Genomic DNA, 21439 nt, shown 5'->3' with positions numbered 1-21439 from the left:
GTGGGTGTGGGCACGAATGGTTGTTCGTCTATCATTGGCTAGCGACCAATCCGCCTACTTCCTGAAGACAGCTGGGAATGGCTCCAGCAGTTCGGCTAAATGATGGGTGGATGCGTTAGTAGACACAGTTCTTGTGTATATACAAAGTATTATGTTGAGACTTAAATCCAATATTTTTCTTAATGGGGGCATCTTTCAACAATTAGCATTAAAACATGAAATCAAACAAAAAAATAATAATTTTGAGAGCAAATGAGAATTCTGTGAGTGACTCCTCACTATACAGGGCCTATTGGAACCCTTTGAAATTGTATTTTAGATATGACGTCATGGATGACAGAGCATTTCAACAATCAGGACAAAACTGAGGTTTGAATTATTGGCCCTGATATGTGTACAAGTGTATATTTGCGTGTGCGTGTGTTTGTGTGCGCGTGTGCAAGCTCAATGAAAAAAAAAACTACACTTTCGAGCTAATGTTCCTTAAGCACTCCTACAATCTGAGCGCATTGCCACCAAAACTAATTGCTTTTAACTGACACTTTATTCTAGTACAGAAAAAAGCTTGCCTATGCACAAGCACACACACGCGCGCGCGCGCGCACGTCACGCACACGCACACCCACAGCAGGAGAAATAAAGTGCAGTGAACAAACCCTTAAAAGACACACCGTCCAAAACACAGATGAAGAAAATCAACGTCACTATCGATATTGTGTGTTAATAAGGATACAATACTCAGAGGTGTATTTTATAGACAATTGATAGTAATAGTCGCGGTGGGGAGAAACACTTTATTAGTGAAACACGAGCGTTGAGAACCAACATCGACTTCTTCTCCTTTCTTACCTTGCCACCTAGTGTAAAAATTAAGTAGTGCACTCTGCCAAGCTACTCGGGCAAACGACATTGGCTGTGTCAAATATGAATTTTACGACAATCATTTTAGGATTGTGAGACATGATTTTTGTTTTTTATGTGTGCCTCCAATCGGAAAATAAATTATAATTCCAATGATCACGGTATATTTTTGAGTACTAAAACTAACATTATTCTTTTAGGACAATTTCCCCCTAATATGTATCGCAAAACCACTCACAGAGTTTGCAAAACTAAAAGCCCAAACAACAGTTTGGGATTGAGTTTTTAATTTTGTAACTCACTGCTTTACCCTCAATTTCCAAATGATCGACACACTCCGTGCAAAACTGTACAGTGTAAACATTTCTGGCTATTATTTTCATTATTCTGCCGACTGTCTGGCCACGCTGTCACAGGAGAATGCCACAGTTCATTTTGTTGTGGCTAAATGGCTTGTCTTTTGGTTGCAAAGCTTTTACTTGCCCCTCTTGTGCACAGGTAATGAATACCATTTGAGTTGCAAAATCACACACAATTTAGATGGAAATGACAATATCTCACTTTAATGTGATTACATTCATGTTTCGAGTTTGTAATTGATGACTGAAACAATGTGTGTCACTGAGACTTTGGCAAATAAAAGTGTAAAACAATGACAATTCCAAATTCACATAAAAAGTTCAAAATAGTTTTGTTAGAAAAGCACATTCACGTTCAGTGACTTCATGGAACATTAAACAAAATCATACAGGCACTTTTAATGCAAAGAGTAGATCATTAAACTCATAAAGTTGGCAAAGAAAATAGGACCATAAGATTTTTTTTTTCTCTCAGGAACAAAAAGTGCCGGTACTTACATTTAGAAATGGAACAAGAAAAATCGATGCAAAAATTGCCAAATAATGATCGAGACCCCATATGGTCAAATATGACAAGAAAAAGCCTTCTTCAAGTCAGCAAACAAATACGACCACATATTTTCATCCATCCATTTTCTATATCGCTTTTCCTCATCAGGGTCATTGGTAAAGCCGGAACCTTGACCGAGTGACTTCGGGCGAGAGGTGGAGTACACCCTGGACTGGTTCCCAGCCAATTGTAGTATCAATAATAATTACAAAAGGTCATTAGGACTGTTCAATCTTTATAAGAGGCCCGTCCCGCAGATGGATTGAGACCTCACAATTATTAAGCAAGTAAAAACAATGGTGAATTAATGGAAAAACAACAATGAATAACTTCCGATCGGATAGCTATGAAGACACCAACGCTGCAGCAAGCAGACTTGAAACCGACGATGACATCCACTTCCTCTGAACACATCACTCGACACACTGACTGAAATATCGTACATGAGACGGACCGAACTGAGTTCACATTGACTCTTTTGGGGAGGTATTGTGTTTTTTGAGCACACCATTTACCCTGCAGATACACAGAATGTGTACTTTCGATTACATGTACGTGGAGCTATTTAGAAAGATTCTTCATGGCGCAATCAAAGTTTTCATCCAATCACCGCAGAGTGGAATGGGCGTTCGGTGCTAATAATTAGTTTTAACCCATTGAGGGTCGTGGCTGATTTGGAGCTGACTTTGCGACTTGTTCAATTACAGTATTTGGAATTTTTTTGTTTCATTTTAAAAAATAATAATTATTATAAATATGAATGAAAACGGTAAAGAAAAGATATGGCAACAATTTTTTTCCATCTCCATTTATATGCAAACACCGACTTTTTATAATCAACCATAAGTTACCGCTGTTCCTCCTCAAGAAGGTTCCATCGTAAAGAAACACTGAAACACTGAAATAATATTTTAGGGGATGTAAAAGACAACAATAGCTTCCCCGTTCAATCTCAAATTAGCGTAATAACTGCCCATTTTGACTATACACAAACCTCAGATGATCACAGCGACTGTTAGTACATCAGTTACTGTATTAGTAAAACAGCCATAGTTAAACTGAAGTGCACAATGGGTGAGATATGCCCATATATACCACAGGTGTCAAACTAGAGGCCCGGGGGCCAGATTTGGACCGCCACTTCATTTATGTGGCCCGCGAAAGCAAATCAAAGATGGCAACTTTCATGATGCTTGCTAAAATCGCTGCAAAAATGAATTTTGACACCCCTGAAATGTATGGTCAAAAAAGTTTCATCTGGTGGAATTTGGCTATTCAACTTGACTATTGTTACAAAACTCAAGAGTAAAAAAATAAAATAAATAAAAGCACTCATACATTCAGATGCACACATACACTACACAACATTCATGATTTAAGTACTGCACTCAGAATTCATGGAATTCAAGTCAAGTCCACAATCACACGCTGATCACGGTTGAAAAAGTGAAGTGGTATCAACAGCATACTGCTCCTTTAATCAAATCAAAAAAAAAAAAAACAAGTTAATGCAACTACAATCCAGTTTTTTTTTGGGGGGGGGGGGGCAAAATGAACAGCACATGTGTTGGTATCCGTTTTGGTCCATCATATACATGTGCTGGGGGAAACTTAAAAAAATAGATGTTAAAATGGAATAAACAAAATCTTGGGATTATTTTTCCTTATGAACCGTATGCGTTTCAACCATGTTATATGAGGCAGGCACACTGTCATTTCACCACGGTTATTTTAATAACTCGCTAAACTATATTGGTTAAATAAAAAATACCAATTCAGTGAAGTACTAATGGTCCACTCAGTAATGTGTTTTGGTAGCAAATAATTATTTGTGTTGGTGTTTTTAGAACACTGTCGTTGATGGGTACACGAAGAGAAACATTGGCAGTTAAGTTTACAAACTCTTGCATATTGCCAAATAACAGACTCAAAAGAAAAATGTCACTTAGTGGTAATACAAATGTCTGATTTCAATTTAGAGCCCAGTGAGGTCTACGATGGCCTTGATGAAGATGGTGTCATCACGAATGTAAGAGTTTTTAGATTCCAGTTTGGAGAGTGGACAGAAGAGCGGGCAGCCACTGGCAATGTTCATATCGCTGACAGGCCTCTGGAAGGATGAGGACGAGATGTCGGGCCGGAACGCATCGATGATGTGCTCCCTGTTGTTCTGGTCAAGCAGCATTAGGGTGACCTGGGTACAGATGTGGACAGCTTCCTTAAAACAAGTTTTCCAACATGCGGTAAAAAGGCCAGTTGTTATACAGTGGTGCCACCATTTAAGAGTTTTTCATTTGTTCCACAACCAAGCTTGTACCTCAATAGCTCCTTTTCCAGCAACAGGCCCGGGAACCTTTAGTTCCTGGTTATATAAATTCCAGGGAATACAAACTTTCAGTGGCCCAGATGGTTTGCATTTCCACTGCAACTCATTGTTCTTGGTAGATCACGCAAATGAGACTGATAATATACTGTATTCAGGGGGAGCTGTTGTGTTACTTTGTTACTCATTACTGACACCCTCTGGCTCTAAAAAGTCATTGCGGTTACTTCAGCTACAGTATGTGTGTAGATACTGTAACTAGATCCGTGGAAGATAGAGTGGAATGCATCCGATTAGCTGCTCAGAGTAAATTGCTTGTGGCTCGACAGACCGTCAAATAAACGAACGTTTCCTGGAATGCTTTACTTGTTATCATGCTAAAAACCTTACACTAACTGGAGCGCTAATTAGAGAGAAGGCGAGTTCCATCGTGCTACCTATGGCCATCGAGGACTACGAAGCGTCTCATGGCTGGCTTAAAAGTTCATTGCATGACATCAGCTGATCAACGCTGTCTTGGGTGGCGATCGAGGGGAGGTCGAGTTAGAGACAGTGAGATGGTGGAAAGAAAAGCCACCGGGTCCAGGAAGTATCTGTTATTGTTAGATTCGGACGCAGCATGAACGTTGCATTGCTAAAATGGCTACAAAATGGACCTTTGGATGTCAAGCAGCTAAGACAAGAAACGCTCTGACGCTGGAAGAGAGGGTAAAAGTGATCAAAATGACAGACGGAGCAAGCAAAATAAAATACATTATCCAAGACATTGATGTAAGTGAAAGTGAATGCTGAACGTACATTTCGCAATTTCTTTCCCTTTTTTTTTCTTTCTACACAGACTATATGAAGTGACAAATAAGTGTGTGCTCATACTTATGCACTATTGGAATAAAAATAAAGAGTACACATACGTTTGTGTGTGTGTGTGTGTGTGTGTGTGTGTGTACACATATGTTTGTGTGTGTGTGTGTTTACATCTGAGTTCAAATTTGCTACAGTGAAAAAACCCCTGTTGTGAAAAATTTCTTGCTGCAAACATGATTTCGTTGTAGAGGAGTTTCACTGTATACACACACACACACACACACACACACACACACACATTTTATATCTCACTGGGCTCTAAGTGCCTGTGTGGGTTTTCTCCGGGCACTCTTCCTCCCACATTTCCAAAAATATGCTTGGTAGGTTAATTGATCACTCTTAATTGTCCTTAGGTGTGATTGTGAGTATGAATGGTTGTTTGTCTATGTGTGCCCTGTGATTGGCTGGCAACCAGTACAGGGTGTCCCTCGCCTACTGCCCGAAGACAGCTGGGATATGCTCCAGTACGCCCGCGACCCTCTGGTTCGGATAATGGATGGATGGATGGATGACATTTTACTTAGTATATAAGCGTTACCTTCTGATTAAAAGGCCACTTAAGGAGTGCATCACTGTGTCCTCTCATCACCACAAAGAACAGAGATAAATGGGTGCCTCTTCCTGTCCCATCTCCATTTAGGTAAATACGCAAGCACATCTTGTAGCCATATTTACTGGTATAAAAGGCTAGAAAACATGAGAATGTATGTTATTGCATCAAAAAAGAAAGACTCATCAGCCTCTCAACAATAATCGAAATGCTTATCTTCGGATAATTACCAGGAGAGAACATTGCAGGAGCTCGGCCAGCCACAGCGTCCTGCCTCTTCTTTGTAAAATCGGAGATCTTCCACACAAAGATGCCATCATATGTGGCTGCTGACATCTCCCTCATCTTCCCCTCCATCTCTACGATGGACAAGTCCCGCAAGCTCACAGTTCTCTCCAGCTGACGAACCTTAACCACACACACAAATGAACTTTCATACTCAAGAAAAATCAAAATGATTATTCGAATCATTTGAATTATTGTACATGATGTAGACAAAATGTGAATTTTGTAGCTGAATCTGATTGACTGTTTTTACTGTCTTTTGTCTTTTAGGAAGGAAAGGAATATACAATGCTTTACATTCTGAACATATATAAATATAGAGATTGCTGGCAACGGGACCTCCAATGTCACAATTTGATAAATTCCATACTTTTTTTGTTTTTAACAACTCTCAATGATTGGTCAGTACAAACATGTCGGTGTTATTTTTATTCACTATTAACCAACCTAAAGTATTGACAATGGCTTGCTCTATTTGACGATGCAAAGCTAATTTCTGAAATCATTCGTAAGACCCTCAACAACAAACACACTCTGTTTGCGATGGTTGATAAATCCACAAATTCCCCAAGTCAAATACAATAGCACCTGAACTCCTTTCAAAATAGAAATGCAATGCAATATTTATAGACGCGTTCAGGCTGCAGGAATTTCTGATTCCAATCAGATTCCTCCTCCAATTTGATTTTGAGGGCTGACTGTCCACACTGTTTGAGCAAGTGTCCAAATGGGATCTGACCCTATACCGGGGGTCGGCAACCCAAAATGTTGAAAGAGGACAAAAAAACGACATTCATCAAGGAGGAGACTCTGTGCTGGGTGGTTGCGCCTTCTCGGCAGCATGGGTATACCAGCACTGTTTTTAACTGGGAGGAATGTCGGCGCAATTTGACTGTCGTTGCTGGACAGTCCCGGGGCAGCATTTTTCACAGCCCCGCTTTGTTCAGCGGAGAGATCGGTGCTGTTGAACGGTCTGCGGCTGGATGGATGTAAGGCTTGAGGAGCCGACGATGAGAAGAAAGGAGCGTTAGCGCGGAGCGCCGATGCGGATTTGGAACTGGGAGTCGCGGCTTGGAGTTTGAAGCGGATTACGTGGGACAGGAGAAGTGAACAAATCTCTTTTCGTCAATGGATGCTACAGCTTCGTGTTTGCTTTCAAAACTTAGCTTGTAGCAGACGTGTGCACATTTTCAGCATGACGTCTCTGATCCACTGGTGAAAGGACACTTTGATCCTCTCCTCTTTCATCTATAACTGCTTCAGACAACGTGTATGCAGAAAATTGGTGAAGATTGCACGACTGTCTGTGTCCTATGTGTTGTGTTGTGTTGTGTTATTTTTGTTATTTTGACTTCAAAATGGCGCCGCGAGAGTGGCTGCCTTTCCAGCAGCTCCTATATTTTTTTGTTCTACTTCTTCCTTTCATAACTTTGCTGCTGTGAATTGGGAATTTCTCCATTGCGAGACTAATAAAGGTTTTCTTAACTTAAAACTTACAATGAAGGAAACACATGCTGTATGTACTGTATGTAGGAGACTGGACTGTCGCGGAATTGTTTGTTATTCATTCCTTTGTTGTGTGTTCACAAACGCCCCCATAGAATTTATTTTGTAATTTCCTCGCTTGATTTTTTGTTTTGGTGCATTATTTTCGCTTTTCTTAGTGTCAGTGAAGTGATGATTAATTTCCGTTTTTCTGAGGCTGTCTTTGAACGCCTCTCGAGTCAAACGAGATGAGAGAAGGCACGGAGTCGGACACAGACGTGTCTGTGTTTGTCGAGACTCCTAAAAGCATAAACAAAGTGTACAGTTTAAAAAACCAACACCACAGCTCTCCTTTTTCGGAGCTGCAACATCTATATCTATTTGAGCTATCTTAGCCTACTATCAAAATCTTTTTCCATTTTCAAACATTTTTTATAAAGCTCAGTAATGTCCACTAACCCTAACCCTAACCCTAACCCCTAAACCTGACCCCGACCCCAACCCGAACCCAAACCCTAACCTAACCTAATCCTAACCCTACCCCTACCCCTACCCTAAACCCAACCCTAACCCTAACCCTAATCCCTAACCCTGACCCTGACCCTGACCCTAACCCCTAACCCTAACCCTAACCCTAACCCCTAACCCTACCCTTAACCCTAACCCTGACCCTGACCCTAACCCAAACCCAAACCCTAACCCAAACCGCATGTTGCCGACCGCCGCCCTATACAGACTGGGCCACATTATTGACCCATCTGACCGGTTGCTATAGCAATGGTGCAGGAATGGGGGCATCATCCAGCACATGCGGTATTTGATTTAAGGGGTTGGTGCGGGCTTTATTCCAAAAACTCGAGAATGATAATTCACCGATAGTCTTCCAAAAAATACTGTAAATCTACATGTGCTTCACAAAACAATTCGTCAAGTCAAAAGTCAAGTCAAATTTATACTGTATCAGCCTTAATCACCACAAAGTCTTAAAAGTCTTCACCGCAGCTGACAAATATTAATTTCATTCACTCGCACGAGCACAAAGGGGGAGTGGGGGGATTGAGAAGGGTCCGCAGATGGGAGAATCCCCCCCTTCCAGGATGACCAGGCTGCAATGGATGCAGAGTCGACATTTCACGTAATATGGTGCTACACAATGTCGGTTAGAATAATGTCAGAGTCCATTTAATAAGATGAAACACTGGAGGAAGAGGTGGGTCCTCCTCTAAGCTTGGACTGGTTGGTCAATGAAATTGGGTCAGCGTTACCTAGCCCACTTTCCAAACCGGCTTCTGATCCAAAACACGCAAGCGCATCTGTGAAGCATGGTGGAGGTAATGTCAAGGCTTGCGCTTGCATCGCTGCATCTGTTCTTGGCTGATGGTATAACTCATGACAATAGCAGCAGAATGAATGCTGAAGTCAACAAAAGCATTTTGTCTGGCAATTTAAAGAAAAATGCATCCAAACTGAAGCTTCATCATGCATCAAGCAATGGCCCAAAACCAGATAGAACTGAAAGTTGAACTCTATCAAGATTCATGGCACGCTGCAAAATACAAAAAGCCACTTTTGCCATTCAAAGCAAACCCAGCAATGTGCGATATTGCAGCAAATGGGTGTGCTGTCACTTCGTGACATAACATCTTGCATAGTCGGATAACTCCACGAGTATATGGTGATATGGTTTGTAATTGTGACTCGAATATGAAATAGATCTTTCAGTACATAAAATATTTCTTCGGCTGAAAATTGTTTCCAACGCAACAGGGCAGGTAAAACTGGGTGTAAAAGTTCACACTTTGAGTGGCAGAATGCCCTGACGGCTGGATCTCACCGAGAGGAGCAAAAATGTCTTTTTGTCAGGGCCGCAAAGACGTTCACCAACAATTTTGATGGTCTCAAACAGTTATTTTTTTTTGTCGCAAAAAAATAAATAAAAAATTGTGAACATGTTTAAATTTGATGCCGACCGGAAAAACTGTTTACAACTATTAAACCTGCTTAGGAATGGCTGTGCCACATCTTTGCAACGCCTTTGCAACCGTTTGCAACATTGAACGAACCCAACACATTTGTTGTGCGCGTACAGACGTGCAAACCTGCGCAGCTCAGCGAGGTACGGGCTTTTCAAAAGGTGTGCCGTGCCTCTGTTATGGCTCTGAACCTACCTACGAAATGCCAAAATTGTTGGAATATGCCTGCTTGAACAAGCTTTCATACTTACTTTAGCACAATCTCGATATTTGTGACAGACAAAGACATTTCCAGTGTGCCATTTGTCACCTTGTTATTGAGGATCTCAATTTTGTCCTGGTCCAGTCTATGTTGCCGGTTGTAGGCCTCCATGGCGGCGCAGGAGCGCTCCATTTCTCGGTTGAGGACGCAAACGATGTTCTCAAACGTATTCACTTTCAGCTCCAGCTCTTGGCAGTGTCGGCTGAGCTCGACGACCTTGGTCTTTTCACTTTGGAGCTGTAGCTCCAGGGCAGCCCCCAAAGCGCTGGGCAGCGGCGTGAAGGAGGTGGAAGCTACGGCGCCGCCTCCGCCTAGCTGGCTCATCTTGAATTCTAAGTCTCTGAGGGACTGGTGGAGCTCGTGCAGCTTGTGGCCAGCTACATCCAGGCTCTGAGGCTGCAGGCTCTCCAGGCTCACTTTGATTCCCATGATGAAATGCAGAAGCAGGTTGAGGTGTTCGTAAGAACATTGACGCTCATGGTCATGAATCTTCTCCTTCTCCACCTGCGTATTAGAGAAGAAATTAGATTAAGAACAAAACAGCCCTGTTTAGAAAGCACCAGGGGTCACCAACCTGTGATTCCGGTTTGATCCCCAATTCGGAAATAACACATTTGCTCAATTTACCTTGAATTGATCTTCTTGTTCATGAACGTGATTCATCTGTGTAAACACACTGATCACGGCAAGGATTTCTCACTAATAATGACCAAACATGCGTTAACAGGGTAGAAAACACATTTTATTTCTCAAAATCTCTTCAAGTGGTTACATTTTCAAATCGGCACGTCGACGACATGTTTCTCGTTGACTGGTGAACCATTTTTACAACTGGCTTGCATGCTACTCGCAACGTGGTCCTTGGGGGAGTGGGTGGGGTGGGGGTCCCTGCCGCCCGTGGGCACCATGTTGGTGACCCCTACAATACACGACCCCAGCAAAAGAAAGATGATGATGATGTACAGTCAGGAAAAAACAAAACAAAAACACAAGCACACAGGATGCATGCACCATATCCACCATTTATGTGCCATTTCGGACATTAAAATAAACAGAACCAAAAATGAAATGTAATTCAAGATGGCATTTTTAGAGGGCAATGGGGATTGACGGCTGATGTGCTGCACCTTTGACCCTAACTGCTTTTTCGCCTTTTCCTTTTGCTTACTGGGAGCAAGAAATCTACCCACGGGTCCACTCAACCACATACAGTAGTGCTAACAACTGTCAGTAGTGTTATCGAGTATACAGCAGCCATTTGAAATTGCCCATAAATGTCAATTCATCAGAGGTGGGCAATTCACAAAATGTTGCCGTTTTTTTTCAAGCTGAACCAAACTGGAATTGTCAGTCAGTCAGTCCATCGTGTATTTCAACCACACTTCCGTCATGACTTCTGGCCGTAATTTTTTTTCTCCATTTTTTCTTTTTTAGTATGCTGCATGAACAGACATTGCGTTCTGCGTTCCGATTCGGTAATGGAGAACCCCTCCTGAAATATAATCGAACACGGCATGTATATAAGAATCTTCTCACCCAGAAATAACAAATGCACTAACAACTACCCATAACTGTTGTTCACCAAAGAAAAACATTTGACACCTTCTGCAAGGCCTTAAGTGGCAAAAGATGTTTCAGCGAAGCAGAGAGGCACCGTCAGAGGACTGCGTCACAAGTCTCAAAGCTTCTAATGATCGGTTTTTGAAGAGTCGTAATTAAAAAAAAAAAAAAAAGAATACTTTGTATATTGGCAGCAATTTTCAATATCTGTTGATTTCCAATGAAAGTTTCCATCATGAAAGTTGTGATACGTTGCCAAGAAACTTGTGATGGTCTTGTCTCGAGTGTGTTAATATGACGTCCTATTAATTAGTTGAAAAGTTGAAAAATGATTCAGCAGTTTATTACGTTAGCGAGCGTCACACACAGCAAATTATGATGAAAATGTCTACTTACAGACGTATCGCAGCCAACAACATGAAATCTGCATGGTGCTTTAAATTTACTGCAGAACTTAATATGGTCCACATACTGCAAAACAAAAAAAATTAAAGAAGCTAATGATCTACAGATTACTTTGTCGGATTAGCTCCCCAAGCTAAATGAGAGTCAATGAGAAGAGAATTGTGAAGTCAAAAAAAGTAAATAAACAATCACTTAAGGACCATGTTTGGGATACCTTTTCTCTGGGTATCTTTTTCTTTGCGCAACCTTCACAGATCAATGGGTACTTCGGGCAAATTTCATCATGAGCCTACAAAACAAATTACAAAAGAACAATTCAATCAGAAGCCTGACATAGTATCCTAATTACAGTATGAGGTTTATTCGTGGCTAGTGGTGACTTTTCTGTCCCCAGAATATAAATGTTAATATAAAACTTAAAATGATGAAAAGCTTTTATCGTAAATAGAGGTCTTTTTTTTTTAACACAAACTAATGCATGCAAAATAGATCTACTTCATAACATTTTTCAAGCATAAGCACCTTTTTACAATGTTTCCAAGGTACATTTTGAGTCTCAATGGGATATTTGCGATAGGATGATAAAGAATACGTAACTGCAAATGTGACTTCATTATGGTCTGAATCATATTCAAGTCTCACTTCCTACAAATATACAGTAAATCAATGGCAGCAACTGTTATTATTATTATTATTATTATTATTAATATAAATTACAGTAGTGAATGTCCTCAAAGTCGTGTTGCGGTATTTACAAAAATCTTACAGCTGCCAATATGCCACATTAAGAAAGTGCCATCGCTCCTGTGGCAGGAATTTCAAAAGACAGAGAGGAAGACCCAAATGTCTTCCCTGAGAGAGAGAGAGAGAGAGAGGTATGATGAAATCCAAAGATTTTTTTACGCTGAGGGAATATAGCTTGTGCACAAGATGGGAAAGGTGTGTGACAGTGCTGGGACAGCGACACGACGTTGGAAAAAATAAAAATAAAAAAACAAGCTTCTATATCTGTATGAGAGGTTCTTGTCCCGAAATTTTTACCTTATTTATTCAATGACCCTCGTGTGTGTGTGTGTGTGTGTGTGTGTGTGTGTGTGTGTGTATGTCCATAAGGTCTCTTTAAAATTTCAAAAATGTTTTAAAAATGCAATTGATTAGATATTTTATTCAGATTTGTTCTATTGTACTCAGCGTTTATTAAAGTTTTTTTTAACCTGACATGGGCACCATGAGTTGCATGAAGCACATCAAGACGGTACTCGATTTCTTGCCATGTTTGCTGTAGCATAGCCTCAGCAATTGCGGCAATCAGTAATCCTTTGCTTTAGGTCAGTAATGTCCCTTATCTTTGTTTGACAGACGATATCTTTAACATAGCCCCATAGAAAGAAGTCCAGGGAAGTGATATCTGGTGAACGTGGCGGCTCATCCCTTCCAATCCACCGGTCTGGAAATGTTTGATTGAGGAACCCACGAACATGCAGCCCCCAATGTGGTGGTGCACCATCTTGCTGAAATATGATGGTTGGTTGAAGGTCATTCAGTTGTGATGCCACATATTCAGTTCAAAGGCCAAGGTAGAAATGGTCATTTGCAGAAATGGATGTCTCGTTGAAGAAAAATGGACCAATTATTCGATTGCACATGATCCCACACATTCATCTTTGGGCAGTGTGATAAGATAAAAAACTTTAATAAACACTGAATACAATAGAACAAATCTGAATCAATTTTTGAAATGGTAAAGAGACGTGTGTGTGTGTGTGTGTGTGTGTGTGTGTGTGTGTGTGTGTGTGTGTGTGTGTGTGTGTGCTGTCAGTTTAGCGCGTTTTTATTGGCATTAATTTAAATGAATTTTAACGGGATTAAAATTTTTCTCACGAGATTAACGCGGCACACGTCACAGCGGATGTCACGTTGCTCTATAAATAAACCAGAAACAAAAACAACAAGCGCGCTGCACAGGTCCACGCACATGTTTGTTTTGCCAGCCACGGCAGCTTGAGACACCGAAAACGGATACTTCAAGAGTTTATGAATGGAAAGTTGACTTTTAAAAAGTTGCCAGATAGTTCCACTGACAAGAGCAAAGTTACCTGTCTGTTTTGCAGTCGTAAACTGAGCTATCATCATAGCATGTCGAGTCTGAAATACCACTTAATGGCCTAGCACACAGCTGACGTGAGTAGCCCGCCCCCTCGTCTCAGACAGACAGCTATGGATCATTTCAAAGCGAAGAAAATGGATAACACGATGAAGAAAAAAATTTGCTGAAGCCATAGCTAAATGTATGGCTACTGCATGCAAGCCTGTCAACATTGTCCACAGCCAGACTCAGGCTGAAATCATTCGCATTGCATCTAACGACTCCACTCCGGATTGCCAGCGAGAGCCTCCATTACAAGCTATGAACAGAAATTGTACGTAGCGGAGAAGGCTAAGGTACACCAAGCGGGAGAAAACACTGCTTCGGGAGAGAAATAAGAGACTAGGTTGATGAGCGGCTGGTGAATAAAGAGCAGGCATTCTGTTGAGTTCGATGTATGCCACTGACGCGATTGTTACTTGTTTGGAACTATTTTGTGTGGAAGGTTACTGTGGTCCGTGGCCATATAAATAATGGGGGTGAAGCTTCTCTGTGTTCGTCTGACAGCGACGGTGCACGTCGAGAGTTCAGCGGTGCAGTGGTCGCGAACACACTGAAAATAAAGCGTCTCCAGTGCATTGCCGGCAATAAGTCGGAATCGTTTCCAGTGAGGGTTGGACTCCGCCGAGGCTGCCCTTTGTCGCCGATTCTGTTCATAACCTTTATGGACAGAATTTCTAGGCGCAGCCTAGAGTTGAGGGGGTCCTTTTTGGTGGCCTCAGTATAACATCTCTGCTTTTTGCAGATGATGTGGTACTGTTGGCTCCTTCAAGCAGGGCTCTCCAACTCTCACTGGAGCGTTTCGCAGCCGAGTGTGAAGCGGTTGGGATGAAGATCAGCACCTCCAAATCTGAAACCATGGTCCTCAGTCGGAAAAGGGTGGAGTGCCCTCTCCGCGTCGGGGAGGAGATCTTGCCCCAAGTGGAGGAGTTTAAGTATCTTGGGGTCTTGTTCACGAGTGAGGGCAGAAGGGAGCGAGAGATCGACAGGCGGATCGGTGCAGCGTCTGCTGTGATGCGGACGTTGTATCGGTCTGTCGTGGTAAAGGAGCTGAGCGAAAGGGCGAAGCTCTCAATTCACCGGTCCATCTACGTCCCAACCCTCATCTATGGTCACGAGCTATGGGTCGTGACCGAAAGAACGAGATCCCGGATACAAGCGGCCGAAATGAGTTTTCTCCGCAGGGTGTCCGGGCTCTTTCTTAGAGATGAGGTGAGAAGCTCGGTCATCCGGGAGGGGCTCAGAGTAGAGCCGCTTCTCCTCCACATCGAGAGGAGCCAGATGAGGTGGCTCGGGCATCTGATTCGGATGCCTCCTGGACGCCTCCCTGGTGAGGTGTTCCGGGCATGTCCCGCTGGCAGGAGACCCCGCGGACGACCCAGGACACGCTGGAGAGACTATGTCACCCAGCTGGCCTGGGAACGCCTCGGGATCCGCCAGGAAGAGCTCGAAGAAGTGGCTGGGGAGAGGGAAGTCTGGGCTTCCCTCCTAAAGCTGCTGCCCCCGCGTCCCGACCCCGGATAAGCGGTGGAAAATGGATGGATGGATGAGATTATGTGTGAATAACTGCTCCGAGTGAAAAATGTTCATGTAAAATTGAAAATTGTTATTTCAGTAAATATTTGCATTTTGCACATAGAAAACTGATTCATGATTCCATGTTGATGAGAGCATTAAAGTGGGGAAAAATAGGACAAAAAAATATAAAAGGAAATTCAGAAACGATAAAAAATGCGTGAGTAGTCACGATTAATTTTTAGTTACCGTATTTTCACGACTATAAGGCGCCATTAAAAGTCTAAAATTTTCTCCAAAATGAACAGGACGCCTTATGATGCGGAGCGTCTTGTCTATGCGCTGAGTTCCAAAACCTGACTGACAGCCGACACGCTGTTTAGAGAAAAGGCGGAAGTGACTGTGGACAGGCATGCGGCAAAGAAGTCAGCCAATCAGTGAAGGGTGGGCGTGTATATACATATATGGAGAGAAAGAGAGAGAAAAGGCAGACATGAGTGACAGGCATGCGGGGAAGCAGTCCGCCAATGAGTGAAGGGTGGGCGTGTAAGTGGACGCTAAAGGGACGCTACAAGCAGGTACCAACACCTGTATAGAGTGTGGCTATGTGCATTGTTGCAAAACAACTTCGGTTTTGGTTTCTAAGAACCCCCGAAAATAAATTCTACAAAGAGACACGCCTACGAAGCTCAGTTCAAACTTCAAGCCATCGGTTATGCTTTTGGCATGCGTGCCCATCTCACAGCAGCGGTGAAAAACCAAGTCAAGCAAATGAACTCTGAGTTATTCCCGGAGGCTTGACTAAAGAACTCCAACCGCTGGACATCGGCATCAACCGGGCGTTCAAAGTAAAGTTGCGAACGGCATGGGAACAATGAATGAACGATGGCAAACACAACTTTACAAAGAGTGAGAGGCAGCGCCGGGCGAGTTACGCCACAATTTGCGAATGGATTGTGGCTGCTTGGACGAACGTGTCTGCTTGCACTGTTGTTCGGGTTTTTGGCAAAGCCGGCATCATTTCTGTGGAGCCACATGGCAATGGGAGTGACTGACAACGAGAGGGAACACGGCGTTTTTGATGGATTACCGGTACTTGCACAATTGTTCAATTCTGATACAGAGGATGAGGACTTTGATGGATTTCTGGGTGATGATTGATCGAAAAACGTGAGTACATTGTACGATGGCTAAATAAAATACAACGGAACTCCGTTTTGCTTCGTTGCCTTTTTAAAAACGTGTTTTTAGCTTGTATCTGTATGTCTTGGCATGCTACCGTATGCTACAAGCTAACGTGTTTTTAGCGTGCGCGCATGCATGCCGTATGTTTTACCACTTTAAAATTGCGCCCAATGATACAGTGCGTTTTGTCTATGTGTAAAATACAGAAATAGCACCCATTAATGAGACTGCGCCCAACCATACGGTGCGTCGAATGGTCGTGAAAATACGGTAATTATATATATATATATCCACGGTTATTCGGCTATCCACGAATCGGTGAGGACTCGAACTGCGTGTTAAAAATGAGCATTTCCAGATTTGAGTCACATCACACACACGCACGCACGCACGCACGCACACACACACATCTCATGTCTGTGTGTGACATACAGTATTTACAATAAGTAATCCATTAGAATGGATTTGGGATTCGAGTTATCCGTGTTGTTAAATGGCACAACACGAGATTGACGATTGACGGACTTCAAACTATTATCATCAGTGACGTGGACATGTCGACTACACACAAACCTCACATTCACACCCTCACTGAGTGGAAACTCACGTGAACCCACGTTGTCAGGAGAGTGAACCATCATATCGACAAAGACTCCAGATAACAACTTTGTCTTCCCATTTCTAAATAAATTTTTAAAAAAATCTACAAACCAAAAGCAAAGATGGTAGAAAAATCTCACCTTGATGTTCTTTAAAAGGAATGGTTCTTTACAGTATTTGCAGTTGAGTGTCCTCTCGGGACATTCTCGCTCATCATGACGTTCCTGCTCATTGGCTCTCATCAATTCTTTGCAGGAAGGGCACAGGATGATGGCAAAGTCACAGTGGCCTTCATGGCAAGCCTACAGTGAATCAGCAACAACGTTTTCAATGAATAAACAGGCATGAAAAATGTCATTATTTGAAACGTCAAAATTCCTGCTCATGTTTTGATGTGATAGAATTTCAAAGGAAATCCAAATGAAACTAAAATTATAGCCCTGGGCACTGAGCACCTGTCTGACACCGTGCTGTGATATACACTGCTCTCAATTGTTTTGCATTTATCCCCAGCGACACCAAAGGATCTTGCTGTCACACTGGATCAGGAGCTATCTTTTAATTCTCACAAAAGAGAGTCCAGAAAAGTGTTTTTTTAATTGGCAAAAAAAGAAAAATGTTCCTTTGCCCTTGCTGATGCTGAAACTAGTTGATTATTTTGTTGTACCAAGGCTGGATTAGTGCAACTCTTTGCTAATAGATTGCCCGAGTACGCCTATAAAGACTCTCCATCTAGTTCAAAACCCTGCTGCACGAGTTCTAACCAGAAGCTGAAGAACAGATTAATATTTCTCTTGTATTAGCTTCACTGCATTGGCAATCTTTATATACAAAGTGCTACGTGGCAAAGTATGGGGAGAGATATGTTTCAAAATGATTTACATAAACACAGCTGCGACTTTATGTGTTTTTGCAGATCCAAAAATCGATGTGTGATTTTCACATGCTTTCTAATATTGTGAGTGCATTTATCATGACTTGTAAATATTCAAATCTGATTGAGAAGTGTTGAATGTGTGTTTGTGGATCAGTGGGGGCGACATTTCTTTTTCAGACAAACGTCAATTGCCATTTCACGATATTCACACACACAAGTCTCAAGATATTCACGCGTGGAAAGGTCATCCCTCCGCCGTCCATTAGGACGCAGTTGATGCTGTCTCTGTTGAACGAAGAAGCTATCTCTAGTTTTTTTCATTTAAAAATCGAAAATTCAACCATGGAAAATGAGCCTTTATCTTATCATCTGTTATGTGTTTATTGAACAGAAGTCCGGAAACAAAATACGACCATAAATTGTTTCCCTTGAGCTTGATGATTGGATGGCCACGTCTGTAATTTTTTCGCAGAAAACACTGTGCAAGTTTTCGGCTAGGATTGCTGCATAAAAAAAAAAAAAATCATCATCATCATCATCATAATAACACACCATGTGTGGACTGACCAATAGTATAGATTTGTGGAAAAAAATAAACGCATTAAATTGTGCCAAAGGAGGTTTCAGCCCAATGCCAGCGAGATGTCCTGTATACATAATTAAGCATGGACTCAATGTACAAGGCTAGAGCCTATCAGTGAACGTAAATTGGGTTTCACATTCATCACCAGAATATAATCTGTATTTAGTCAAATCCCTGCAGTAATACACACCTCAAAATCTTTAATAGTCCCTGTCCACATACATCCTTCGTTGGGGCAAACGGCTGCTAAGGCTTCCACTTCTCTCCGGGCTGCATTGTCTGGAAAAGCCTGGAAAGAAGTGCAGGGAATCCTGTCCATTAGCAGGCTGTTGTGTGTTTGGGGTTACAGTTTGGAAGGTTGTGTTACTCTGTAGCAGTTTCCTAAAGAAGGAGCCGACCATAAGCAGCAACAGCTGTTGTTGTGTTGGCTCTTTACAATTAAATAAAAGGAAAAATGACGCAGCAGTGCTCTCTATACATTACATTCTACATTTCATCACTTCAGTTATGTTAGTTTGAGCTAATCGATAAACAAAGATGAGGGTAAAAATTTACTTACACCTCCTTGTTTGAGAATAGAGGTGGGTTCCTCAAATAAGTCTTCTTTGATGCAAGCATTGCATTTCTCGGGTCCAGAACTATACGACAACACATTATTATTCCACAAATAAATGTTTTGTGTTATTGTTAAAACATCTACAATGTGTCACATTGCGGGCACAGAACATAGCATTGAACTTTATCTACTTAATAATCATTAAGTTGCATTGGTTAGATTAGATTAAAATGGCAGGTAATTGTATCCTCAAAGATTCAGAACTCTGAATCAGCCTTTGTTGCAAATTACAATGAAGTTACATTCACATACACTGTACACAAAAGAATTTGATTCTGAAAAATGAATTACAGCTAGATAGAAAGATCCCGCAATTCTCAGTGTTACAAGGATATCCGAAGTTATTACAATGATTATATGGGACACATAAGCTGTGGAAATCATTATTACTATGTACTAGCTCGCTTGAAATTCACTCTATACCTCATACAGTACGCCTGAACATCACTGTTATTTACAACCAATGTAAATTCACATTTTATACACTGTGACAGTCTAATTTGGTTCATTTTGTTTTTGATCAAATGCCGATAAACAGATAGCTGCTGATTTACCTTTTATTGTTTGTCCAATAATGTCTGGTCTATTACTCATTTGATACAAGCAGTGGGCTTAAAAACAACAACAACAAAAAACCCACAATGTCTTACGATATCAGTAACAAAACAAATGTAAATCAGCAGAAGCACACCGTAACAAAAGTCATCCAAACTCATCCTAAAATTGCTGATGAACGTTGCTTAGCTAATCGATGAATATGCCAATAATGAACCGTTACCCTACCACTAAGAGTTATCATTAAAGGACGCGACACAAAAATACGGTCAACGTGAAATGAGGACATTGTAAAATTAAGATATCGTCCAAGGCCATTAAAAGGGATAAAGTTACGATTAGTGCAATGTCCGTACGCCGAATTCAGGGTATGTATTTGGAATGTCAATGTTATAATTAATCCTGTCTGGCGTTGCCCGTGACAATGTACACAGGAGCGTTCAAATGATGCTTTTAAGAAAGCATAGTGGCCAAATGTAAATGAACGTAGGACTGCAATATCGTCAGCAACCATGACACGATACCCACCTCACTATTTTGTTGAAACAGAACGAACAAAAGCGATGACCACATTGCGCTTGTAAGGGCCTTCGCAGGATTTTCAGGCAGGAATTACACAAATGCTTGTCCTCGAGGTTGTTGGCTAAAATTTTCTTTGGGAAGCCCGGTTTGTTTCCTTCCAGGGAAGATGGTGGAGACGGCTCCTGTGCAGCCATTATTCCCCTCGCACAATATCGGGATACTCGCTCACTGGGGTGTGTTCAAGAAAGCAGAGGAGGAAACACAGCTAAAAGTGGATTTACCGCTATAAAACAAAAAACACACATTGCTGCTGGAGGAAAAATAAAACCGCGGTCAAGCCAACCTCCACATTCAATGTCAACCAAACCGCCACAGCGATTGTTAACGTCGTACATTACGGTAATCTTCAAAATAAAAGCTACACAAATAACCCATGCTTGTCGGTGGTTTCGATTCAGTTTCAGGCAGCCATGAGATCACCCAGGGAGAATACAAACGGTATTAAGAATTGCATCATGAAACCTTCTAAAGTTGAGGTGGAAATAGAAGTTAATCTTAAATGTGCATAAATGACTAAAATTACATCTGATCAAAAAATAATAATTAAAAATTCAATTTTCGTTATAACACAAGCAGGACAGTTCTTGGGTACACTAGGCCACCACAGGTATCCAACCAAAGTGCTTTCATTAATATCCGATATTACATTTCAAAATAAACTGCATCTGAAATCTGCATTTTGACATTTATATCTGAATTTTTTTAAAAAATACAACAATTTGAATTTTTGTTATTCTGCAACCAGACCGGTTCTAGGGAACACTAGGCTACGCAAAGTATTCAAACAAACCAAATTAAGCTCTGATGTTGCATTTCAAAATAAAATGCCTTTGAAATTGGTCATTTCACCTTTACACCTGATTTCAAAAAAATATTTAAAATTCTGTGTTTGTTATCCCAAAACCAGACCAGTTTTAAGGAACACCTGTCATGTTTCGGTTTGTGACCAACAGGTGGCACTGTGTGGCTTTACCCTGCAGCTGCACACCTGTTGGTCGTTAGATAATTAGCGGCTTTAAAAGGACTCCCTGCCCGAACACTCAGTGTCGGGTCATTGTTGCTGTTTGCTCTTGCTACTGTCATGTTTGTTTGTTTGCTGTTCCTTTGCTGCTGTCATGTTTGTTCTAGTAGTGTTTTGGTTATTGATAGTTTTTGTTTAAGTCATGGTTTTTGTTTGTTACTTTGGACTTTGTTTGTTTAGGATTTAGTTTTCTGTGTTTTATCAATACACTTCTTCAAATACACCCTGCACCTCCCTCCTGCCTGCTTTTTGGGGCCCACCACCTCGCAAACGTGACAACAC

General features: G+C 41.6%; 1 protein-coding gene across 4 annotated transcripts; it reads right to left on the bottom strand.

The window, feature by feature from the left end:
- Positions 1-1408: 1408 nt before the first annotated feature.
- traf2a (Tnf receptor-associated factor 2a) lies at positions 1409-20682 on the bottom strand. 4 transcript variants are annotated; one of them, XM_086111502.1, is made up of 10 exons: positions 20083-20682; positions 18943-19021; positions 18574-18672; positions 17064-17225; positions 11692-11766; positions 11469-11543; positions 9561-10016; positions 5738-5915; positions 5496-5644; positions 1409-3964 (listed from the first exon to the last, which is right to left on the bottom strand). In XM_086111502.1, exons 1-10 carry the CDS (start codon positions 20268-20270, stop codon positions 3746-3748), a joined length of 1680 nt encoding a protein of 559 aa, XP_085967628.1. In that variant the 5' UTR covers positions 20271-20682; the 3' UTR covers positions 1409-3745. The 4 variants fall into 4 exon arrangements, with proteins under 4 accessions (XP_085967628.1, XP_085967629.1, XP_085967632.1 ...); XM_086111503.1 differs by lacking the exon at positions 11469-11543; XM_086111506.1 differs by lacking the exons at positions 5496-5644; positions 5738-5915.
- Positions 20683-21439: the final 757 nt, after the last annotated feature.

This window comes from Hippocampus guttulatus, chromosome 5 (genome assembly GCF_054856545.1).
Source record: "Hippocampus guttulatus isolate MCC_2025c chromosome 5, RoL_Hgut_1.0, whole genome shotgun sequence".
In the NCBI taxonomy this organism is placed as follows: domain Eukaryota; kingdom Metazoa; phylum Chordata; class Actinopteri; order Syngnathiformes; family Syngnathidae; genus Hippocampus; species Hippocampus guttulatus.
The sequence above is the reverse complement of the archived record's forward strand: the minus strand, read 5'-3'. Positions and strand labels throughout refer to the sequence as shown.